Below are 21,550 nucleotides of genomic sequence, written 5' to 3'. Positions count from 1 at the left end.
GTGAAATCACTCAGTCGTCTCCGACTGTTTGCAACCCCATGGACTGTAGCCTGCCAGACTCCTCTGTCCATGGGATTCTCCAGCCAGGAATACTGGAGTGGGCAGCCTGTCCTTTCTCCAGATCTTCCCAACCTGGGGGCCGAACTGGGGGCTCCTGTGCTGCACGTGGATTCTTCACCAGCTGAGCTAACTGGGAAGCCCTACCTGTCTTTAATCCAACCTTAAAAGTAATTATTTGTTCCTTTGCTCAGGGTTTAAATATAATCAGGAACAATTCTTAAGGAAGTCTGGCTTATGAAATATTTTATCCAGTCTGTCTTCCGTTCACATTTCTTAGGAACAGGTATGGCGGAGGGGAAAACGAAAGATAAGATTTATTTATTTAAATTTGCTAGAAAGAGCTGCCATTGTTTTCTTTACTGGCCAAGCAGGGAGCGAGTGGCATTTTCTTTATAAGAAAAGCAATTTTTGATTTGAAGCTCATGGACTCAATGCTATATCTCCCCTGGACACATTATTTAAAATACATATTCTTTTCTCATGAAAATGTGTGTGTTCAGCCCTGAATGTTCATTCTCTTTCACTTTGAGGAAACCTATTCTAGTTGATTTAAGGTGGACTAGTTTGTTATAAAATTGAACGGTTAAGGTTTGCATCAATTTTTGTATATACTATGACTAGATTATTTCAAGTAAACTTATTTTTTGATTGAGGTATATTTGATTTATAGTATTATATAATTGTCAGGTGTAAAGTATAGTGACTCTCATTTTGTAAAGGTTATACTCCATTTATAGTTATTTTAAAATACTGGCTATATCCTCTGTGCTATGCAGTATATTCTTGTAGCTTATATATTTTACACCTAGTGGTTTGTACCTCTTAATCCTCCACCCCTTTCACCCCTGCCCTTCCCTCTCCCCACTGATAACCATTAGTTTGTTCTGTATATCCATAACTGTTTCTTGTTATATTTGTTTATTTTTTAGATTCTGTGTACAAGTATATCACACAGTATGTCTTTGTCTTAGTTAACTGAGCAGAATATCCTCCAAGTCCATCTATGTTGTTGCAAATGGCAAAATTTCACTCTTTTTTATAACTGAGTGGTAGCTCTGGAATATATACACACATAATGGAATATATATACTACATCGTCTTTATTCATCGATCTGTTGATGGACCAGTTGCTTCCTTATCTTGGCTATTGTAAATAATGCTGCTGTGAACATGGGGTGTGCAGTCTTTTCAAATTAATGTTGTTTTCTTTGGATGTATACCCAGGAGTGGAACACTGCTGGATCATACGGTAGGTCTGTTTTTAGTTTGTTGAGGAATCTCTATTCTGTCTTCCACAGTGGCTGTACCAGCTTACATTCACACTAGCAGTGTACAAGGGTTCCCTTTTCTCCCCATCCTTGCCAGTATTTTTGGTCTTTTTGATGATAGCCATTCTAAAAGCTGTGAAGTGACATCTTATTGTGGTTTTCATTTGAATTTCTCTGACTTTAGTGATGTTGATCACCTGTGTGAACTTCTCTGACATTTAGTGATTTGATCACCTGTATCAATTTCTCTGATGTTTAGTGATGTTGGTCACCTGTACATCTTTTTTGGAAAAATATCTGTTTAGGTCTTATGTTGTTTTGATGTGAGCTGTTTATGTATTTTGGATATCAACCCCTTGTCAGTCAAATCATTTCCAAGTATTTCCTCCCATTCATTAGTTGTCTTTTCATTTTGTCGACAACTAGTTCATTTTTAAGTCATCTTCAAAAATAGTGATTTCTCTTCCTATAACTAGTTTTGTGTCTTAATTTTTTGCCATAACATGGCTAAATGCAGGTGCCCACCTGACTTTTACATTTCTTTGTTCAAGACTGACAGAAGGCCAGTGTGACTGAAGTGTGAATGAAAGGGGATGGTGATGTGAGAGGACAGATCTGTGTATCAGATCGTATTCAGCTATATGAAGGCCATGACAAAGAGCTCAGATTCTATTCTAAGTGAGATGGGGCACTGTTTATGTTTTTAAAATATCACTTTGGCTGCTATGGAGAAAAACCATATAACACAGGAAAAGAACAGACTCTTCTAGTAATCAAGGCTAATGGATTAGTGTAATTGAGGAATCAGAGAGACCAACTGAGGATTTTTAGAGAAAAGTGTATAGGACTTGGTGGTGTTGAATCTAAGCTTTAAGGGAAAGAGGCATCAAGGCCATGCCCAGGCCTGATAATCAGTGTTGGCTGCTGCAGCGGCTGCCTTAAGTGTGTGTTTTCTGCTCTGACAGGTCAGTGCCCTTGCTATATCTGATGACCCAAGGTTTGGGGAAAAACTAGGGAGAAACAGGTTTAGAGGGGAAAATCAAAGTTTTGTCCACTTACGTATTATAATGGTCCTAGATTGATGAGATTTTAACTGTCTTGTTGAAAATTTTCTGAAACATTTAAATAACAGTAATATAACAATCCAGATAGGAGTGTTTCCATATGGTCACACGTAGCAGACATGAATCTCACCCCTCCTGCAGCTTCTGAACATCTGTCCGCTAGTGAATCAGCAGTCTTTGACAAAGCCTGGAGGGGTGTTTGCATCAGGCTCTCCCGGCCTTCTCGCTGTTTTATGGGAAGACGCTTTGAGGGGCCGCCTAGAGCATCATGGGCTTCCCCGCGGCTCAGACCGGAAATAGTCTGCCTGCAGTGCAGGAGACCCAGGTTCAGTCCCGGGGTCAGGAAGATCCCCTGGAGCAGGAAATGGCCACCTAACTCCAGGACCCTTGCCTGGAGAATCCCACGGACAGAGGGGCCTGGTGGGCTACAGTCCATGGGGTCGCAGAGAGTCGGACATGACTGGGCGACTGACACCCACTTTCACCACAGCTTTATAGGGTTTCATAGCCTCCTCGTCCGCTAGGTAGCAGCAATGCTGGCTCCCAGTGTGAAAACCGAAGAGGTCTCCGGGGGTCACCGAGTATCCCGAGGGGCAGGGGAGCAGAGTCGTCCCCTGGCTGAGAACCACTGGTTTATAAGCAGTAGAACTTTCTAGCATGGTGCTGACAATAACAAAGCTGACATCTGTTAGCGCTTGTCAGAGCCCCTTTATCTCATGCTGCCAGAATCACTGGGCAAGTTGGTTAATTTTTAAAATCTGCTAAGGTTAAAAATCATTTTCAAAAACATGTAAACGCCTTTAACTTAAATATAAAACCACTTAATAACTGTTTGATGTTGGGCCATTACCTTGAATATGAATCCACTGGCTGGATTTCTAAGTTGTCATGTCACATAACACATTTTCTACCATTTTTAATTTTGTGTCTTTTAAAAACGGACAGATATTTGATTCTGTTTTCCCTTTTGCTTTTTTGTTGATATGTAACTGTCTGCTTTTTAGATTTCTCACCCATACCACATTTAATCACATTTTGACTGGAGAGGGGTTGGGGGAACACTTTTATCAAGTGTCTACCAAACCTAGCTTTCAAATAAAACCGGAAGTCACATACACTCACAGCTCAAGGGCTGCTGAATACTTACATTACATAATTACCCCAAGCAGAGCCAACAGGTTCATTAACCATTGCCACTAGCTCTTTGCTACTAACAGAATCACGTGGGGATATCAGAGAGCAGATTCCTAGCTATGGCCTTCATAAGCCAGTATGCCTACCAGGTCACTTTTATCAGGTGGAGACTGGCTAAGTAGTACTGTTTGTGCCAGACACTACTTGCATTCTCTTTTAATCCACAACAATCAAAAATGATAGTATATTAATGTTTTGCCTTTGAGTACTGAAATATAAAGATGGCATCTTGCACATGGTTACGTAGGTAATAAAACAGTCAGGATGTGCTTTACCATTTCATCACACACACCATGGGGGTTAATTCTCTACAGAACACTAGGCCCCCTTCTGGTCCATGATCACAAATTACACCTTTGAATGTTGACCAGTTATCATCAAAGTAAGTGCTGTACCTAGAAAATATAGGAGATCAATATAAATCTATCACTTGAAACACTTTAAAGCATCAATTCCGTTATGTCTAGCCTAACCCCCTGATAAGCTCAGCTGGTAAAGAATCTGCCTTCAATGCAGGAAACCCTGGGTTGGGAAGATCCGCTGGAGAAGGGAAAGGCTACCCACTCCAGTATTCTGGCTTGGAGAATTCCATGGACTGTATCGTCCATGGGGTTGCAAAGAGTCGGACAGGACTGAGCGACTTTCACTTGCAGGCTAACCCTAATACTACTTATGCTCATTTCTTATTGCTGTGGTGACAAATTTAAAGCCACAAACTTAGTGGCTTAAAGCAACATAAACTTATTATTTGTTTTGTAGGTTTGAAGTCTGACAGGCCTCACTGAGCTAAAATCAGACATTCTTTTCTGACGGCTCTAGTGGGGGAATCCATTTCTTTGCCTTTTCCAGCTTCTAGAGGCCACCATGTTCTTTGGCTTATGACTCTCCTTCCTTTCTCTCTTCAAAGCCAGTAATATTGTATCTCTGACATAGTCACATCTCCCCCTCTGACTCTGAACAAGAAAAGCCGTCTCCTCTCACTTTTAGGGGCCCCGGTGTACCTTGGGCCCGCTTGGATAACGCAGGATAACCTTCTACCTTAGTAAAACGAGGCTGAGGTCTGTGGTACAGCTTCGGACTGCTTCAGTCCTGTTCAGTTATGTTAACTGCATCTGTTTTTAATGGGCATTTTCACAAAGTCGTAAGACTGAAAATTTGATTTGTATGAGAAATCAGCATGATTGACTTCCTTAATATATTGGAACTGTCCTCAAAGCCCAGGTAAATGGATCAACTGTGTAATTACAGATAATTATAGATATGTTGGAGTCCTTTAGTATTTTAATAGTTTGAGATAGGTAAAATCAGTCTCACTAAATCTCAAAAAGAGGTTGTAACAGAACCCGTATTTGTTACAGAATATATTTGATAAGTGATACTATAATAACCACATTCAAGATACTCAACAAAAATTTTCATTAAAACTTTCTATTTAGGACCTCTCCTGAATGTGCTTAAATGACTACAGACGTTAAAGGGATTCTTTCAATTGGAACTATTATTCTTTTCTATATATGTTAATGTTCTTCCCACCTATCTATCCAGACAATGGCTTTATCCTGACATGCTTCCTGATGTGGTTGCCCTGTGTGTGAGATAGGCAATGACTTTGTCTTTTTTTAAAATAAAGGTTGTAAATTCAACAGTAAGGAATTCAAAAGGGATCTTTTAATTAATTTTACTATTTCTATCATAGGAGATGAATATGATGTATGTGCCATTTGTTTGGATGAATATGAAGATGGAGACAAACTCAGAATCCTTCCCTGTTCCCATGGTATGAATAATTACATACTGCTTTGAATTTATACGTAATTTATACTTGGGTTCAGTATTAGAAAATAGTTATTAGCACATCATAAGCCAGGCCCTGTACTAATCAGTGATCTCATTAGAGGAGGAAGATTTATACAAATTTACAAACTTGTCTCGTCCCTCTGTGATGCATACAGATGAGAACATGAATAACCATGGCAGGAGATTATGTTCTCAACAACAGTGTACTGTCTAAAAGATGTGTATTTTGCTTCAACAGCTTATCACTGCAAGTGTGTAGATCCTTGGCTAACTAAGACCAAAAAAACCTGTCCAGTCTGCAAGCAAAAAGTCGTCCCTTCTCAAGGCGATTCAGACTCTGACACAGATAGTAGTCAAGAAGAAAACGAAGTGTCGGAACACACCCCTTTACTCAGGCCTGTGGCTTCCGCCAGCACCCAGTCATTCGGGGCCTTGTCGGAATCCCGCTCACATCAGAACATGACAGAGTCTTCAGACTACGAGGAGGATGACAATGAAGATCCCGACAGCAGTGACGCAGAAAATGAAATGAATGAACACAGTGTTGTGGTCCAGCTGCAGCCTAATGGTGACCGGGATTACAACATAGCAAATACTGTCTGACCTTCAGAGGATGTTGGGTTATTTCGTTTTAAAATGTTTCTTTAGGCATATAGTTTGATTTTTTTTTTTTTTTTTTTTTTTTGCTCCCTTCAGAGATTTCTGTAGAGATAATTTATTTTTTATTCTACAGGTTAATCAAGATTACTGAAACAGGTTTTTTTGATCTGGTATTTTATCTGCAGGAGTGTACTTCATTTCACTAATAATAGACTGGTGCTGTAACTCAAGCATCAGATCGACTCTTTTGGAATGAAATATAGCCAAAACATTAAAAAAAATTCCTCAGTATAGCTTGCAGTTAAGACCTAGATCACAGGATGCACACGTTCCACGTTTTCACACACAGGGTCAGTGCTGTAGCCGCCGAGCATGAGCCGACTCCCATCTCCACAAAGTCACCCAGCGCTGTTGGGCTGGGATATGCTTATTCTGGTGTCTGCCCAGATCGCCGTCATCAGCGAGGCCACCACGGCACCGCAGAGGAGCTCAGAGCTTTCCCCTCTGTTGCCGAGCAGCCCCTCCCTGACAGGAGCAGTCAGCACTCCGGCAGTCCGCAAAAGGTTTGTTCCTGTTTCTAAGGTTTTTAATACTAGTGTCATGTATGAACTTGATTTATCAGCTGAAGCAGTGTCTCTGACTTCACTTACTGAATTTCAGTATCCTTCAGGATTCTGTGTGGTGATCAAAACATAAGCAAAATGCTGTATAAAAATACCAAACTTCAGTAATTGTTAATATTCAGATCATATACCTCTTAATAAGAGCATCCTATGCTTATTAGCCCTGCTAAACTGTGTACAGAGGAAACTGTTCAAGTATTGGATTTGAAAACGTTGCTTATGTTTAACAGAACTAATGATGTATTTAAACAATGTATTATGAAAAGCTAAATTACACATTATTGTAACTATGTAGAAAATATAGGCTTATATATATATAATCAAAATGCTAAGAATTTTTATATGGCCTTGTATGAAGGGAGTTTGAATGTTAATAAACACGTTTTCCACTTCCTTTGTTCTCCTGTAGTATTACCCACATTAAACCTATTTATGTGCACAGTGTGTTTTAAAGGTACAATGATTAAGGAAATTTAGGTCAGATAAATACACATTACCTTAGGATTTTATACAAAGTAACTGCTCACAAGCAATTAGGGAATCCCCCAAAACTGCAGACCACATTGTTCCAACAACAGTGTACACCATGGTGCCTTTTCTTAAAATTATGGTACATCTTTACAGTAAACTGCCGTGCAGCCCCAAGAGGGTAAATAACTAGATTTATCTGTATTGACATGGGAAGTTAATACTGAACAGAAGCATGTTAGAGAATAGTTAAGTGTACCAGTTAGCCTTCTGTTGTAAAAAAATTTAATACATTTTTTAAAAATGTAACACTATTGAGGGAAATTTCACTTTTTGAACAGCTTTTAAAAAAATTCTTATAAGCAACAACAAAAAAATGAGTATTTCCACTTAGGAAAATAAAAAATTGAATTCTTCATTATTCTCCCACCCCTTCCCCACAGAAATAAAAGAGCTGAGAAACAGAAATTATCAGTTTCCTATGGTAGTTAAAACAGTGCTATGGAATTTGATGCACCTGTTTGATCCCAACTTTTCTGACCCTGTCTGCCCATCTGTGTAGTTCATTTATCCTGAGGCAGGGTGCACGGTCCAAACACTGTGCTCACTGTCTAGCACATGAATGTGATAGTTTTTATAATTACTGAATAAGAAGAACATACCTAAAGTATAATTTTTTAAAGGGAAAAAGTTAATCACGGTTAAGTGTATTAGATACTATATTCCCTCAGTCTTTAATCCACAATTCAAATCAAGGACTTGGTTCCTTCAAATTTAAGTTAGGAATTTTTCTGAGGCAAAAGTCATTTTCTTTTGAAACTCTTATAAACTCTCAGTTGTTAAGAATATATATACTTAACAGCACTATCTAGGATTGTTACTAGTTCTAATAGTCACTTGAAATCTTTCATAATTTCTCTATGGGTATAATTACACAGCTTTGTGGTTGGGTGCATGAGACAAGTGCTTGGGCCTGGTGCACTGGGAAGACCCAGAGGAATCGGGTGGAGAGGGAGGTGGGAGGGGGGACCGGGATGGGGAACACATGTAAATCCATGGCTGATTCATGTCAATGTATGACAAAACCCACTACAATACTGTAAAGTAATTAGCCTCCAATAAAAATTAAAAAAAAGCCACTGAATAAAATTAAAATACCATTTCCACTAAAAAAAAATCTTCCTAATCTAAAAATCTTCTGATTATAAAAAGTATAGTTACCTAGAAACTTAACCCGAGAAAGATCTGTATTTTGCCTTCAGAAATACACATGTAAAATACATTATATATGATATATATTTATCCCATTATATAAAATTCATTGGTGAGCACTGTCTTATGTAATTCTTCAATGACTATTTTATCTTCTGAACATAGTCATTTATTCGACTCATAACCCTGAAAGTTAAATCTTGTAGTTTTCCAAGTTTAGTTATTCTAAGTAACACTGTGGGAGTGACATTCTGCTATACAAATTTATATAGCTCCATTTCTTTAGGTTAAATTCCTAGAAAAGTACAAAGCAAAGATGCGTGTTTATGTATTTTCATACGTGCTTCTCTAATGAAATTAAGGAAAGGGGGCCAGTTACTGTTTCATTCATCATCTGAGCGACAAAGTGGCCATCCACTGTCTTCTCTGGCGGCTCCGGAGGTAAATGAGCCGCCTGCAGTGCAGGAGGCCTGGGCTGGGAAGATGCCTGGAGGAGGGCATGGCCGCCCACCGCAGTCTCCTTGCTGGAGACTCCCCCATGGACAGAGGGGTCTGCAAAGAGCTGGACACAACTGCGGGATTAGGCAGTGCAGCACAACTCCTGTCTTTTCCCCTACCCACACCTCCAACACACACACGTCCCCTCACCTACTCAGAGGTTCATTCATAAGGGTTTCCCAAGTCTAGCCACTGCTTTCTAGTTAGTTACCCTAAAGTGTAAACTTACATTACCATAAACTCATAAGTCATCGCAACCCAACCACCAGATTTTCATCTGACCAACCTCTTGCTCCTAACGGGGATCTTAACAGGTCAGGAGGTTTCTGGGGTTTTTTTTACCTTTCTAAGGTGTGCCTGCTATTTCAGCGGCCCGAAACCCCACACCTTCCACACCTTCACATCCCTGCATGGCCAGTCAAATCCAGAACTAACAACGCTGTCAAAGGAAAAAATCTTAGTTATGCACAGTGTATCTTGAGAGATTAACTTCCATTCCCTAACCCACTCTTTCTCATACGGTAGCATACAGTCCGCTTTAAATGAATCAGACTGACCTAATAATGATTATTTCTCAAGTGACTTCAGGAAACTTCATCTCCAAGGTAGCATTCCAGAGCCCAGAATCTGAATTATAACCAGCTTCCCAGTTTTGCTTAGACCCACCAAGTTTTGAGCTTGGAACTTCCACCTGGCAGTTGATGATAATCACTTACCTGAACAGTCTTAAAACATACTTAGTAAAATTCAGTACATCTCAGAGGCCTTATGACCTCTGGGATTAAACCTGACTATTACACAGTCACAGTTTACAGGTCAGTCCACAGCCGGAAGCTGCACAACATCCCAACCCCAATTATCTTCTATGCTGCCCAAGGAATGGCTTCTCTCACGTGAGAGGCCCAGCTGCCTGAGTTCACCTGCCAACACGGCCTCCAAATCCAGCGGGGTCATATGACAGTTCAGTACAGAAGAACCCACAAATGCAGAAACTCTTCAGGATACTGGGCCCCTTACGGCTCACCAGATATTCGTATCCAAACACCAGCAACAAAAGAAAAGTTATTTAATTTCTAGTGGATAAATCAAGTTTTGCCTCCTAAGCCTGAAGATGCACCCAAAATGACAAGCCATTTTTAATAGAGCAAAGCTTTTTAAAAATAAATTCCTAGGCACTCATAACATTAGAGAAAATGGAGCAGGCCACCAGCTGAAGTTTTTGAAAAATTTTATGCTTTTGTAGCAGAAAAGTATATTCCCATTATGTCAAAGATCAACTGTAACAGTAAGCTAACAACTTACATAAATAACAGGAGTCTAGAGTATTTGGTTGGAATAAATTTATTTCATCTGTCTGTAAACAAGGTGTTTAATAGTTATGGCATTTTTTTAAATGCATATTAAATCAGATGAGTTAGACTGTATCCCAGATGTAACAAAGTGCAGGGAAAGAAATGGACAAATCAGCAACAAGATTTGTTTTTAAATCTGTACATTATCCACAAGGCCCAAACAATAGAAGCAAATACTAGAGTGTCCCTAAAGTAGTGCCATTCGAAAGAAACCTTTAACAGGTCAGTTAAAATCCATCTCACAATAGCAACAGTTCATTTTAACAATAGTATGGCACAGAATACATATGAAAAAAATTCATCACAAGACAGCCAAGTCCACAATAATGCAACTTCATATAAAAACTCAAGCTGCAAATAAAAGTTGGTCCTATGAAGAACAAACTGGACACACTCCAGACGGTTATGTTGGGATACCTAACGTCCATAATGGCAGCCTTTTACAATCCTACTGAAGAGAAGAGCTGGTGTGCAAAGAAAAAGACAGGAGCACAAGTCTGAGCTACTGCGGTGCCGGACCGTCCCTGGGGATTCCACGGTCACTAGGAGGTCGCGGGAGGAAGTGCGTTTGCTCTGGTTTTGCGGCTGCACTTGTCGCATGTCCTGTGGACACTATGAAGAAAGTTCTGTCTCTACTCAAGTGCAACAACAATACTAAAAGCAAACTACTGCAGCTCTCAACAGCTCATCAACAAAAGTGATATTAATTGGTTAAATAAACCAGGCACTGCATAAAAGAAGATGGAAGCGAACCAAATACCTATGTGCAAAGGGAGGGGGTGGGAAAAGGGGAGTGAAGGAAAGATGCATGCGCTTTTTCCTCCCAACCATGCGCTGTGAAAGGAAGACTATGAGCTAAGTAAATGCTCAAAGTGCTGAAAGACACTGATCAAATTAGAGATTGTACAACCGGCACCTTGCTTAATATTAACTTATTTTAGTAATCAATATCCCATTAATTGCTAAGACAAAGTGATGCCCAACTTGGCATGCCCCCTCCCCCCAAATTTCAAGGTATCATGCAAATCATTATTGTGCTGCAATTATGTTGCCAGATAAGGTTGGTTACATACAGTGGTTAACATACAAATGATCCACTGGGCAAACAGGAATTGCGACATTAGAAAATAGGTAAAGAAAAATTAGCTACCATCTATAATCTGGTAGCGCTGTGACCATAATTGGGGTGATGATGAAGACAGTTGCTAGGAAGATGGGGAGAGGCTGCTTACACATGAGACCTCCTCAACAACGCAAGTGCATACGCTTTCTTGTCAAGCGTGCCTCCGTGGGCACCTTCCCTTCCCACGACTATAACCGGTGCTGGAGTGCACAAGGGAACAAAACAAAGGGAACAGAATTATTGGGGGGGGGGGGGGGAGCGGGAAGAAAGACGCCTTTCCCCACCGACAGAGGGATACAAAGGAGACAGGTTCATGCCCCATCACCCTGCATTGCTAATAAAATTTCCAGAATTAAGACTCAAGCTTACAGCTAGGAAAGTTTAAGAGCAATTTTCCCCTAATACTTAACAGTCTGCCTAGCAGCTAGAACCCAGAGTCTCTCAAGTATTTTGCCATTGAGTATGCCTTCTTATTCAATCCGCCTCCATGGACCCCTTCTTTTCCCATTACAAAGACCAAGACTGAAAGAGAAAGAAGAAAAGTGTTTCAAAAGAAGTGTTAATCAAGAGACTCACATAAGTTTTAGCAGACAGAATCCCGATTAATAAGTTAACATTAAGTCAGTTTTTCATGAACAACGAAGCACTGAAGTCAGCCAGGTCTCCAAAAAGGAGAACTTTCAAACTAGAAATATGCCGAAAACATTCTATTATCTGCATCTTGGAGTCCAGCTGCAGTGCTCTATAAAAGTATCTTTACACTAACTAGGGGGAAAAGAGTGTGACTTTACTGTTTTTTTTTTTCCCCACTTAGGTTACTGAGTAGAGTTCCTGGTGTAGGCCCTTGTTGTTTACTTTATATATTGTGGTGTGTCCTCATTCATCTCCAACTTTTATAATTTATCCCTCCTCCCCAACTTTTCCCCTTTGGTAACCCTCAGTTTGTCTCTAAGTGTGTGAATGTTTCTGTTTGATAAATAAGTGCCTCTGTATCATGTTTTTTAAAAGTCCACATATAGGTGATTTCTCTTTCTCTGACTTTTATTACTTAGTATAATCTCTAGGTCCATTCATGTTGCTGAAAATGGCATTCCTTTTATGGACATCCATCTTATATAGAGAGCAAAAAACTCTGCATGACAAATACACATTAGACTGATCCCCAAAAAATGAATTTTAAAAAACTTATTTACTTATAAAATTCTTTCCAAATTTAACTGCTTAAGTACAAACTGTTAAGTCTTACTAGTGAGGCTACGTGTGTATTACTTCCAGAGAAAAACCAAGACTGAATTTTAAATAGCATTTTCAGTGCTATTCAGAAAAGCCCAAATGAAAAGTTCTGAAGGTTTGTGCTTACTGATATCCTCACTGTGTTAGCTTTATTTTTAATTGAGTATAAAACCCTAAAATAAATTTATTATTTCCAACAGCAGGTTTTTCTATGATGTAGTTCAAAGGTCTATCCTCAGAATGTGTATGTATCAGATTTTACATTTATCGCCACTAGATGTCAGGAGTGCAGTGTGGCACAAAAACTTTGGTTTTATGTCCCATGGCCGATGCTTCTTTGTAGTGTATTTATCTGAGCTCAGCTACTATTTGAGATTTACTCCTATTTCACAGCCATCTAATTTTCCTACAGAGACATACTCATACATAGCAATGCACAGCGGAACAGCAGGGACCTTTAGGACAGTCCTGGGAGCCAGTAGGCCCACTACAGTAAACGATGGCTCACAGTGGCTTCAAGTTTCTTCATGTGGTAGATTTGGTCTTAACATTAGATGGGCCTGCTTTATTAGGCTACACCAGCCTTCTTTATTTACAAAACATTTTCACAGGTTAACACATTAAAATGTATTTGTAAACCAATTAGATGTCATAATAAATCTCAATTTTTAAAGTTTCTTTCAAAAACGCAGTGAGACTTATTTAGTACAGTAAGACTTTCTGCAATGTTGACAATAGGAAACACAAGAATTTCTGGATCAGTGTGTATAAATGAAATATAATTTCCTATTTTTCAAATAAATCAGGCACATAGAGTCTTTGAAAATATTTAGTAAGTGCGAAACTTACTCCAAAACCCTCATTCTAATTACTTCTCTCTTCTCCAGCAATGTTTCTAATAGAAATGGAAGCCAATATTCATTTTTCATTTTTTATGCTGAATAGTGAATGACCAAAATGTGAGTAAGAAAGACGACTTTCAAAGGTCAAAAACCCAGAGGGACTAAAATAACCAATTTGAATGATTTAACAATCTGAATAACTAGCAGTTGAGGAGACAAAGTGATTTTATTTTTTAACTTTTTATTTTATATTAAAGTATAGTTGATTAACAATGTTAATTTCAAGTGTAAAGTGGTTCAGTTATACATACAGATTTTCCGTTTACTAAAGCTGAAACTGAAGGAGCTGATGTTAAGACTCTATTTCAGCATAAAGTCAGGCTCTCAGAGGGGAGGCGTACACGCGGCTGCTGGAGAGAGTAAATGAATCTAGAGAAGAGCCTCCTTCAGTGCTGGGCAGTTCACAAAAACCAGCTTAATAGCCATTATGGACTAACACTTTATTCAAAATGGTAAAGAAACTGCTTAATAAGTTGTAATGTGACTTGCCACTTTTAACCAAAAGGGCACTGTACTTACCTCTACCAGCTCTGCCGACGGCAACGTTGTATGTTGGCTCCCCACCTTGACTCTTTGTCCGGATGTCCATTGTGCAGTCGCCATCCACGTATAGGCTATCTCTGATCACTGAGCACTTCTTTGCGCCAAGAGTCAAACCATTGGTAAAGAAACCTTCCCGGTCTTTTCCTACAATCATATCTATTTCTCCTGGCTGCCCCCGCCCCCAACCACAAAAAAAAAAAAAAAAAAAAAAGAGAGAGAAAACAAAACAAAAAGTTGTAGTTAATTTCTTGTCTTGGTGTAACAGGAAAACTGTCAAGTCTGTACTACCACTACAAGACATCCACATTTCATTAATGTAAAACCAAGTTCCCGTCTTTTTTAAAAGATTACTTAATCTTACAGGATGATATGTTCTATCAGTCAGTCAGTTAGTTAGATTTCACAGTTAAGAGAGAGTGGTCTGTTAACTAAGCCCAGTCTATGCAAAGAATCTCCAGTTGGTAGTTGACACTAGATAAACTACAAACTTGAGTTATTTATAAACTTGTTTCAAGTCAGGCGGCAGCCGAAGTGCTTATGTAATGGTAAAGATTCACCTAAAAACTTTCAACAAAATCTTATCACAGTCACGTTAACAGTCTTGTCATATCAAACTTAAAGTTGTTTGATTAAAGTTTCCTGAAACAAAAGTCCACGCTTGGCAGATCTGTTCACATCTACTCTGTTTCAAATAGCTTGACATACCCCCTGAGGATGAACCTCAAGCCCTGAACCTCAGGGCATCCCCCAATTCATATTTCCCTCCTCTCTTATTTTAGCTCCTACTCCCCCTCCAACTCTCCTTCCCCTCCCTCCTCAGTAATCAGTTTTCTTTCCGGGCAAATGCAAAGAGGATTCTGTCTGTAGCACTGCAATAGGCAACCATGAAAGAGTAGAGAAAATGGAGGGAGAGTGGGAAAGAAACTGAGGTAGCGACCAGAACCGGAAAGGAGAAAACGTGCATTCTAACATTCCATGAATAAGAAGGAAGGCGTCGCCCCCATCAGAACTGCAGAGTCATAGCAGGCCCCAGCCATTTCCATGCACTCTCCCGCAATCTTCCCAGCCAGACAGCGGGAACTCACACACAAAGACAAGAGGACTGCAGGAAAAAAGTTGATCGCCAGACGCCAATTCTCTGTAAGAATTGTAGTCCACTGCGGCAATAGAGAACCTGAAAGCACCTGGATCAGGAGTTCTACACAGCGAGACCTTAAACCATGTTAAGTAGTACAAGAATAATTAGTAGCACCCATAGTAAGGGGCCTGAATTTTGGCATTTGATAGGAAGGGGGCGTGAAGCTTAGGAAATTAAGAGAATGGTCCTGTATTTGATATAATGTAACCATTTCAGACCCTTATGCAGAAAGAGGCAAAACAATAAAGCAGCACTGGAAGGCTTATAGACAATTATTCCCCAAACATGTGGCAACCGAGTCAAACCACCAAGTCACAGGAAAATCAGGCACCGGGAAGCATTAATCTGCATTAGTTCCCTTACGAAGATCACTAAGAGGGAGGGACTTGGAGAACTGAAGTGTCCCCTCGGTGTTCGCAGATTATTGAAAGCCCCAAGCACCCCCTTTTCTAGAGCTCTGTTGCGTAATTGGGGATAACTGTATATCGATGAATCTCCATAGGAGAGAAATCAATGGCAGTTCGCCATCTTGGAGAATTAAAAAAAAAAAAAAAATCCTATGGAGCCAGAGATTCACGAATCCACCTACGTTGTCTGCGTACATTTCTCGCAAGCCCAAGAGGCCTGGACACCGGCAAACCTACGCCAAGTGGCTGCGAGGTTCCTGGGGGCCGGGCAGCCACCGCCTCCCAGAGCCCGCGGCGCGGCCGGCGCGCCGTCCCCGGAGCTAGGGGCGGCCCGGCCACCCGAGGACCCGCGCCCCAGCCCGGCCCCTCCGGTCCCCGCTTCCAGCCGGGAACGTACAAAGCAAACCCCAGGGCTTCCAGGGGACCCCGGGGCGGGGGCGAGAAAAGGGAGAAGGCCCCCCACCCACGGACCGGTGCGCGCCCCCTCCCCCAGCCTCATCCGGACAAGCACCGGGAACGCCGGCGAGCGCGGCCGCCGCCCCCGCCACCCAGCGCAGCCCCGGCGAGGGGGCGTCCCCGGGCCTCGGCCTCTCCGCCCGCCCGGCAGCCGCATCCTCGGCGCCCGCCGCCCCGCACACCTGCCGGCGCGGCCCTGCCCGAGTCCGGCCCCGCGCTGCGGCACCCCCACGGCCGGCCGGCCCCGCTCGGGTCCGGGGCCGGGAGCCCCGGTCCCCTCCGGTCCTCACCGTAATGCTCTGGAAGACGCCCCCGGCCGTGGCTGCCCAGACGTATTTGGCGTCGCAGTAGCCGACAATGGCGGCCTCCTGGCAGCAGCCATCGCACATCAGGTTATCCACGTAGCTCTGCCAACCGGCCATCTTCGAGCCCTTCGCACTGCAGCGGGGACGGCGAGGAGCAGCAGGCGCAGCGGCGGCGGCGGCGGTCGCGGGCGGCGGCGGCGCGGGGGGAGGCGGGGCGGGGGCGGAGAGGAGGCGGCTCTGCGCAAGCACCGACCGCCCCCCTCCCCGAGGAGCTGCGGAGGGAGGACGCGGGGACGGCGGTGAGGGACGAGCCGCGGAGCGCGCCCGGCCCGGCCGCCCTCCCGCCCGCGCCTGCGGGGCTGATTAGCTCGCGGCGGCAGGCTGCGGAGCGGCCGTGCGGGCGATGGCGCCGGGGACGACTCCTCGCAGCGGCTCCCCGGGCTCTCCGCCGTCCCGGCGGGCGTGCGCGCGCGCGTGCGTGCGATCCTTCCGCGGCGCCCTGGCCCCGAGGGTCCCGAGGAGGGAGGGAGGCTGAGCGGGGGCACGGCGCGGAGGGATACCGCCCGGGGCAATCACGGCGCCACGTGCGGCCGGCGAGGTCTGAGTGCGGCGGGCAGCTGAGAGTGGCTGAGCCTCGGACCCGCGGTCTGCGGACTGGGCGTCTCCCTCGTCGCTCTCGGTACCCCCGGGACGGCGGCGTCTGGGGCGCCTCGGAGTCCCCGCGTCCGGCCGGTGAAACGCCTCGGTCCTGCGGCCGGCGGCTCGGGATGCGGTACCTGCGCCTCGGTGTCGGATTGCAGAGTTGCCCTGGTGACGGGATGCGGAGCGTTGACTCCTCTTTGTGGTCCGGGCGGGCGGGTAGCAGAGTCGGCCACTGTCATCTCAGGCATCCTCAGTGGGACCCTCTTCTCTGGACCTCTCGGCCACAAAGGCTACCAGGCGGGCGCGCTCCAGCAATCTGAAATCAGAGTGGCATTCTTGGCTTTCAGGAGCATTTCTGAGCTTTGCCGGTCTTTCATTGTTGCTTCATTTGGGTACCAAGGGCCTCTCATTGTGTGGGTTCCTTGACAGAAGAGCCTCTCTTCCCCTGTTTTAAAGCGGCTAAACTGCTCGTAAATGCCGAAGAAAACAAATAGCGAGCAGTGTAAAACTATTGGTTGGTAACTGGGAATATTACTGGTGGGTCGAAGAAATCTGAACATATAAAGAATTTTAAAATCTTAAGAACGGGTTCGTTGTATGAACATGTTAATGGTTCTACTCTCATAAAGGTAAACTAATTTCAGGACCCAGATCGGAGAATGGCTTGTATTTAAGTGGTAAAACATGGGTAGACTCCCTGTAAATATTGCGTGGTCTTTAGTAACCGCTGGGCGTTATGACTATGCAAAGGATTCGGAGACGTCCCACAATTTCGATTTTAAATGAACTAAACGATCTGTCAATCAAGGGAAGAGCGCGTCTCAAAGCGTTTTTGAAAAAGTTGATTTTCAACTTTAAAGTTATCATGTGAGGTCACAGTTACTGACAAGGAGGATTCCACAGATGTCGCTCAGGAAAGAAGATAAAAACGTTGCTACGTAATCTAGTTGGTTCTGACGTTTTGTATTTTTTCTGATGTTTGCTTTGAAATGTACAACTCTTACCAGCAAGGAAGGGAAATCACCGTCAGCGAACTCCCAAGACAGGCTTCTGTCAGACTGAGATAATGTATTCTTTCATGTTCTGATGATACATAGAACCTATGTGCTATAAAATGTGTGCCAAACTTGTTTCATTTTTGCAAATGTGCCGCCCACCTGATTTACTCACACTTACTCATTCTTGTTTACTACTTTTTTTGTGTGTATGGTGGTCGTTGATGGTTTTAATCCTTGTTTTACTAGTTGATCAGCCTCAAAATTAATGATACACTGCACAGTGCCGATGTAAGAATTCATTAAGCTGTACACTTATTCGCGCTCTTTATACAAGTTGTAATTCAGTAACTTTAAACAGTAAACAAAGGTAACGAGTAAAGAAAAATAATAAAATGATAGTTTGAAGTTGAAATTGACTTATTAATCTACAATGAAGTTTTATTTGAAGTTTTTAAGATTTAATTTTTACACTATTTTCTTCATATAGCAAAGCAATGCAAATAATTCTTATTCTTTTATTGTCTAAACAGCAAAAGAATTAAGTCAACTGAATATTCTGCATATTCAAATCTCAAAAGATTCTAAAACACATTGGGTAAAACAAAAGAATTTAAAATTCTTATCAATTTTTAATATTTTTTAAAATACCTAAAATTACTGTTTTATTTTTCAAACGGTGTCATTTCTATCCCAGTATTGCACACACAATTCCTCCTCCAGGGGATCTTTCTGAAGCCTGGAGAATAAAAATAAAAAAATAAAAGAACTATGAAAAATAAACTTGTGTAATAGACCAGATTTTACAGTTTAGATTTTGAGATGATGCATTTGAAGAGTCTATTCACTTCTCTTTTTGGTATTATAATAAAAGACTCCTAATGCCCTTTTTCTTTAGAACAAGCCACAGAGCACGGCTGCCTTATTTTCTATTTGTATACAGTGATCTGGTCCTATTTCATGTAACTGTTGCTTACCACAAGGTGTTTCAAAAGGCATGAGTAGATGTTGAACACTGTTTTAAGAATTGCAATATAAGTCCAAGAGAGTACCAATATGAGAAAAAGTACCAATTTGTATCTTTCTCTGCTTTTATTCTGGTAATTGATAATAGTGATGTCTGAGCAGAACCAAAGAGAAGTAAAAGCACTGTTGTTGAAACAGATATCCAGAAGTAGCTAATAACAATCAGTTGTAGCATATTTAAATGCAGAATGCATTATTTTGCATTGTTTCCAAAATATTTTGTTCTTATTTAGAATAAGTAATAATAACTGTGGTAAGTCATATTTAATGTACAGTCAAGGAGTGCCGGAGCCATTTATGTCCACATGTAAAAAATCATTTGACATTTTAGCAAAACACCAAGAAACAAGTTGAAATTAAGATGTATCCAAGCTGATAACTGTGGTGTTGGCAAAGACTCCTGAGAGTCCCTTGGACTGCAAGGAGATCCAGCCAGTCCATCCTGAAGGAGATCAGTCCTGGGTGTTCACTGGAAGGACTGATGCTGAAACTCCAATACTTTGGCCACCTGATGTGAAGAACTGACTCATTTGAGAAGACCCTGATGCTGGGAAAGATTAAAGGTGGGAGAAGAGGACAACAGAGGATGAAATGGTTGGATGGCATCACTGACTCAATGGACATGAGTTTGAGTAAACTCCGGGAGTTGGTGATGGACAGGGAGGCCTGGTGTGCTGCAGTCCATGGGGTCGCTAAGAGTCGGACACGACTGAGCGACTGAACTAAACTGAACCTGATAAACATTGGGGTAAGAGCTATAGAACTAACCCCAATACAGTAAAACTCTAGTAATTAATTAATAATAACTAGGCCCACCTCAAGTCCTCAATTAAGATTTTGACTTCCACACTTGGTTTTCTTCAAAGGCGTTTTAATTATAAAATTGTCACAAGAATCAAGAAAGTTCAGAAAATGGAGCAAAAGCACTGTTAATGCCACAAGCAATACAAATGTTATCTTTTAAATCTATTCACTCGTTTTATTTATGATTTTTACAGTTAAGAACAAGGAGTACCTACAATTCTGGATTTGTCAATTTTACCCTGAAACTATGAATTTTTTTTTTTACTAGCTTTAGGTTATTTAATACAAGTTAACATATTTTCTTTCTGATAAATTGAACTTTCGAGTAATATCCCTCTTTAGGGCTTCCCAGGTAATGCTAGTGGTAAAGTATCTACCTGCCAGTTCAGGAGACATAAGAGATGTGAGTTTGATTCCTGGGTTGGGAAGATCCCCTGGAGGAGGAAGTGGCAACCCACTCCAGTATTCTTGCCTGGAGAATTCCATGGACAGAGAAGCCTGGGCGGGCTGCAGTTCATGGGGTTTCAGAGTCAGACACACCTGAGCACTATGGCCTTCTTTATCACCAGTATTGTTTTTGTCATAAAATCTATCTTTTAAAAATTGAAGTATAATTGGTTTACAACGTTCTGTTAGTTTCTGGCGTACAGCAAAATGATTCAGTTATATATTGTTATTTAGTCACGAAGTCATGTCCAGGGGTAAAGTCTATCTTGTCAGAAATAAACGATGTTATGCTTGCTGTCTTGTTTTTAAATTTTGGTTCTGGCTGTCCTGGGCCGTCACCGCTGTGCGTGGGCCCTGTAGTTGGGGAGGGGATGCTGCTCTCTAGTTGAGTGCAGGCTTCTCACTGCAGCGCCTGCTGTTGCGCAGTACAGACGAGCTCAGGCCCTGGGGTGCAAGCTCAGTAGCTGTGGCACACAGGCTTAATTGCTTGGTGGCATGAGTGATCTTTCCAGATCAAGGGTCCAAGCCATGCCCAGTGCATTGGCAGTCCGATTTCTGACCACTGGGCCGCCAGGGAAATCCCCTGCTCTCCATTTATTGACATTTTTCTCTAATGTACCCTTCCTGCCTCCCTCCTGCCTCCCACCTCCCTTCTGCCTCCCCCTCCTCCTTTCTCTTCCTCCTGGTCCTCCCTCCTCCTCCCTCTCCATCTCCTGTTCTCACTCTCTCTGTCCTTAAATTTTAATGTCTTTTTATGTTCACTTAGCTACATTTTATCTTTTTGTCTAATATGCAAACTATTCTTTAATTTTTTCATTCATAGGGAACTCATATGTTCATTTTCTATTCCTTTAGTGTTACACTGAAATTTTACCATGCACATTTAATAGAATAAAACTTTAAGTTAAATAATATATTACACCCTCCAACCAGATAATCCAAGGACCTTAAAACACTTTAAGTCTGGTCACCCCTCTTCATAATACTATTATTTTACACAGATGCTTCAGTTCAATTCAGTCACTCAGTGGTGTCTGACCCCATGGGCTGCAGCATGCCAGCCTTCCCTGTCCATCACCAACTCCTGGAGCTTGCTCAAACTTGTGTCCATCGAGTCGGTGATGCCATCCTGCCATCTCATTCTCTGTCGTCCCCTTCTCCTGCCTTCAATCTTTCCCAGCATTGCGGACTTTTCTAATGAGTCAGTTTTTCCCATCAGGTGGCCAAAGTATTGGAGGTTCAGCATCAGTCCCTCCAATGAACACCCAGGACTGATCTTTAGGATGGACTAGTTGGATCTCCTTGCAGTTCAAGGGACTCTCAAGAGTCTTCTCCAACACCACAGTTCAAAATTGACAGTTCTTTGGTGCTCAGCTTTCTTTATGGTCCAATT

General features: G+C 42.2%; 2 protein-coding genes across 5 annotated transcripts in view; one reads left to right on the top strand and one right to left on the bottom strand.

The window, feature by feature from the left end:
• RNF13 (ring finger protein 13) overlaps positions 1-6,999 on the top strand; it is a 120,450-nt gene extending 113,451 nt beyond the window's left edge. For all 4 annotated transcript variants that reach the window (XM_070466598.1, XM_020911432.2, XM_070466597.1 and 1 more), the window contains 2 exons: positions 5,283-5,363; positions 5,622-6,999. In XM_070466598.1, coding sequence (XP_070322699.1) covers positions 5,283-5,363; positions 5,622-5,986 — 446 coding nt within the window. In that variant the 3' untranslated portion in view covers positions 5,987-6,999. The remainder of the gene's footprint in view (positions 1-5,282; positions 5,364-5,621) is intronic.
• A 3,110-nt stretch (positions 7,000-10,109) lies between these two features.
• PFN2 (profilin 2) lies at positions 10,110-16,459 on the bottom strand. The gene is made up of 3 exons (XM_070466600.1): positions 16,229-16,459; positions 13,914-14,106; positions 10,110-11,781 (listed from the first exon to the last, which is right to left on the bottom strand). Exons 1-3 carry the CDS (start codon positions 16,358-16,360, stop codon positions 11,684-11,686), a joined length of 423 nt encoding a protein of 140 aa, XP_070322701.1. The 5' UTR covers positions 16,361-16,459; the 3' UTR covers positions 10,110-11,683.
• Between the last annotated feature and the right edge of the window lie 5,091 nt (positions 16,460-21,550).

Source organism: Odocoileus virginianus, chromosome 4 (assembly GCF_023699985.2).
Source record: "Odocoileus virginianus isolate 20LAN1187 ecotype Illinois chromosome 4, Ovbor_1.2, whole genome shotgun sequence".
In the NCBI taxonomy this organism is placed as follows: Eukaryota; Metazoa; Chordata; class Mammalia; order Artiodactyla; family Cervidae; genus Odocoileus; species Odocoileus virginianus.
This window is presented reverse-complemented; position numbering and strand designations above follow the sequence as displayed.

Excerpts from the sequence above, each read along its gene's own strand:
- PFN2 (XM_070466600.1), bottom strand. The coding sequence starts at position 16,360 with ATGGCCGGTTGGCAGAGCTACGTGGATAACCTGATGTGCGATGGCTGC. Across the intron at positions 14,107-16,228 it reads GCGTCTTCCAGAGCATTACG|CCAGGAGAAATAGATATGAT; the intron begins GTGAGGACCGGA and ends GGGCGGGGGCAG. Across the intron at positions 11,782-13,913 it reads CGTCGGCAGAGCTGGTAGAG|TCTTGGTCTTTGTAATGGGA; the intron begins GTAAGTACAGTG and ends TTTCTCTTTCAG.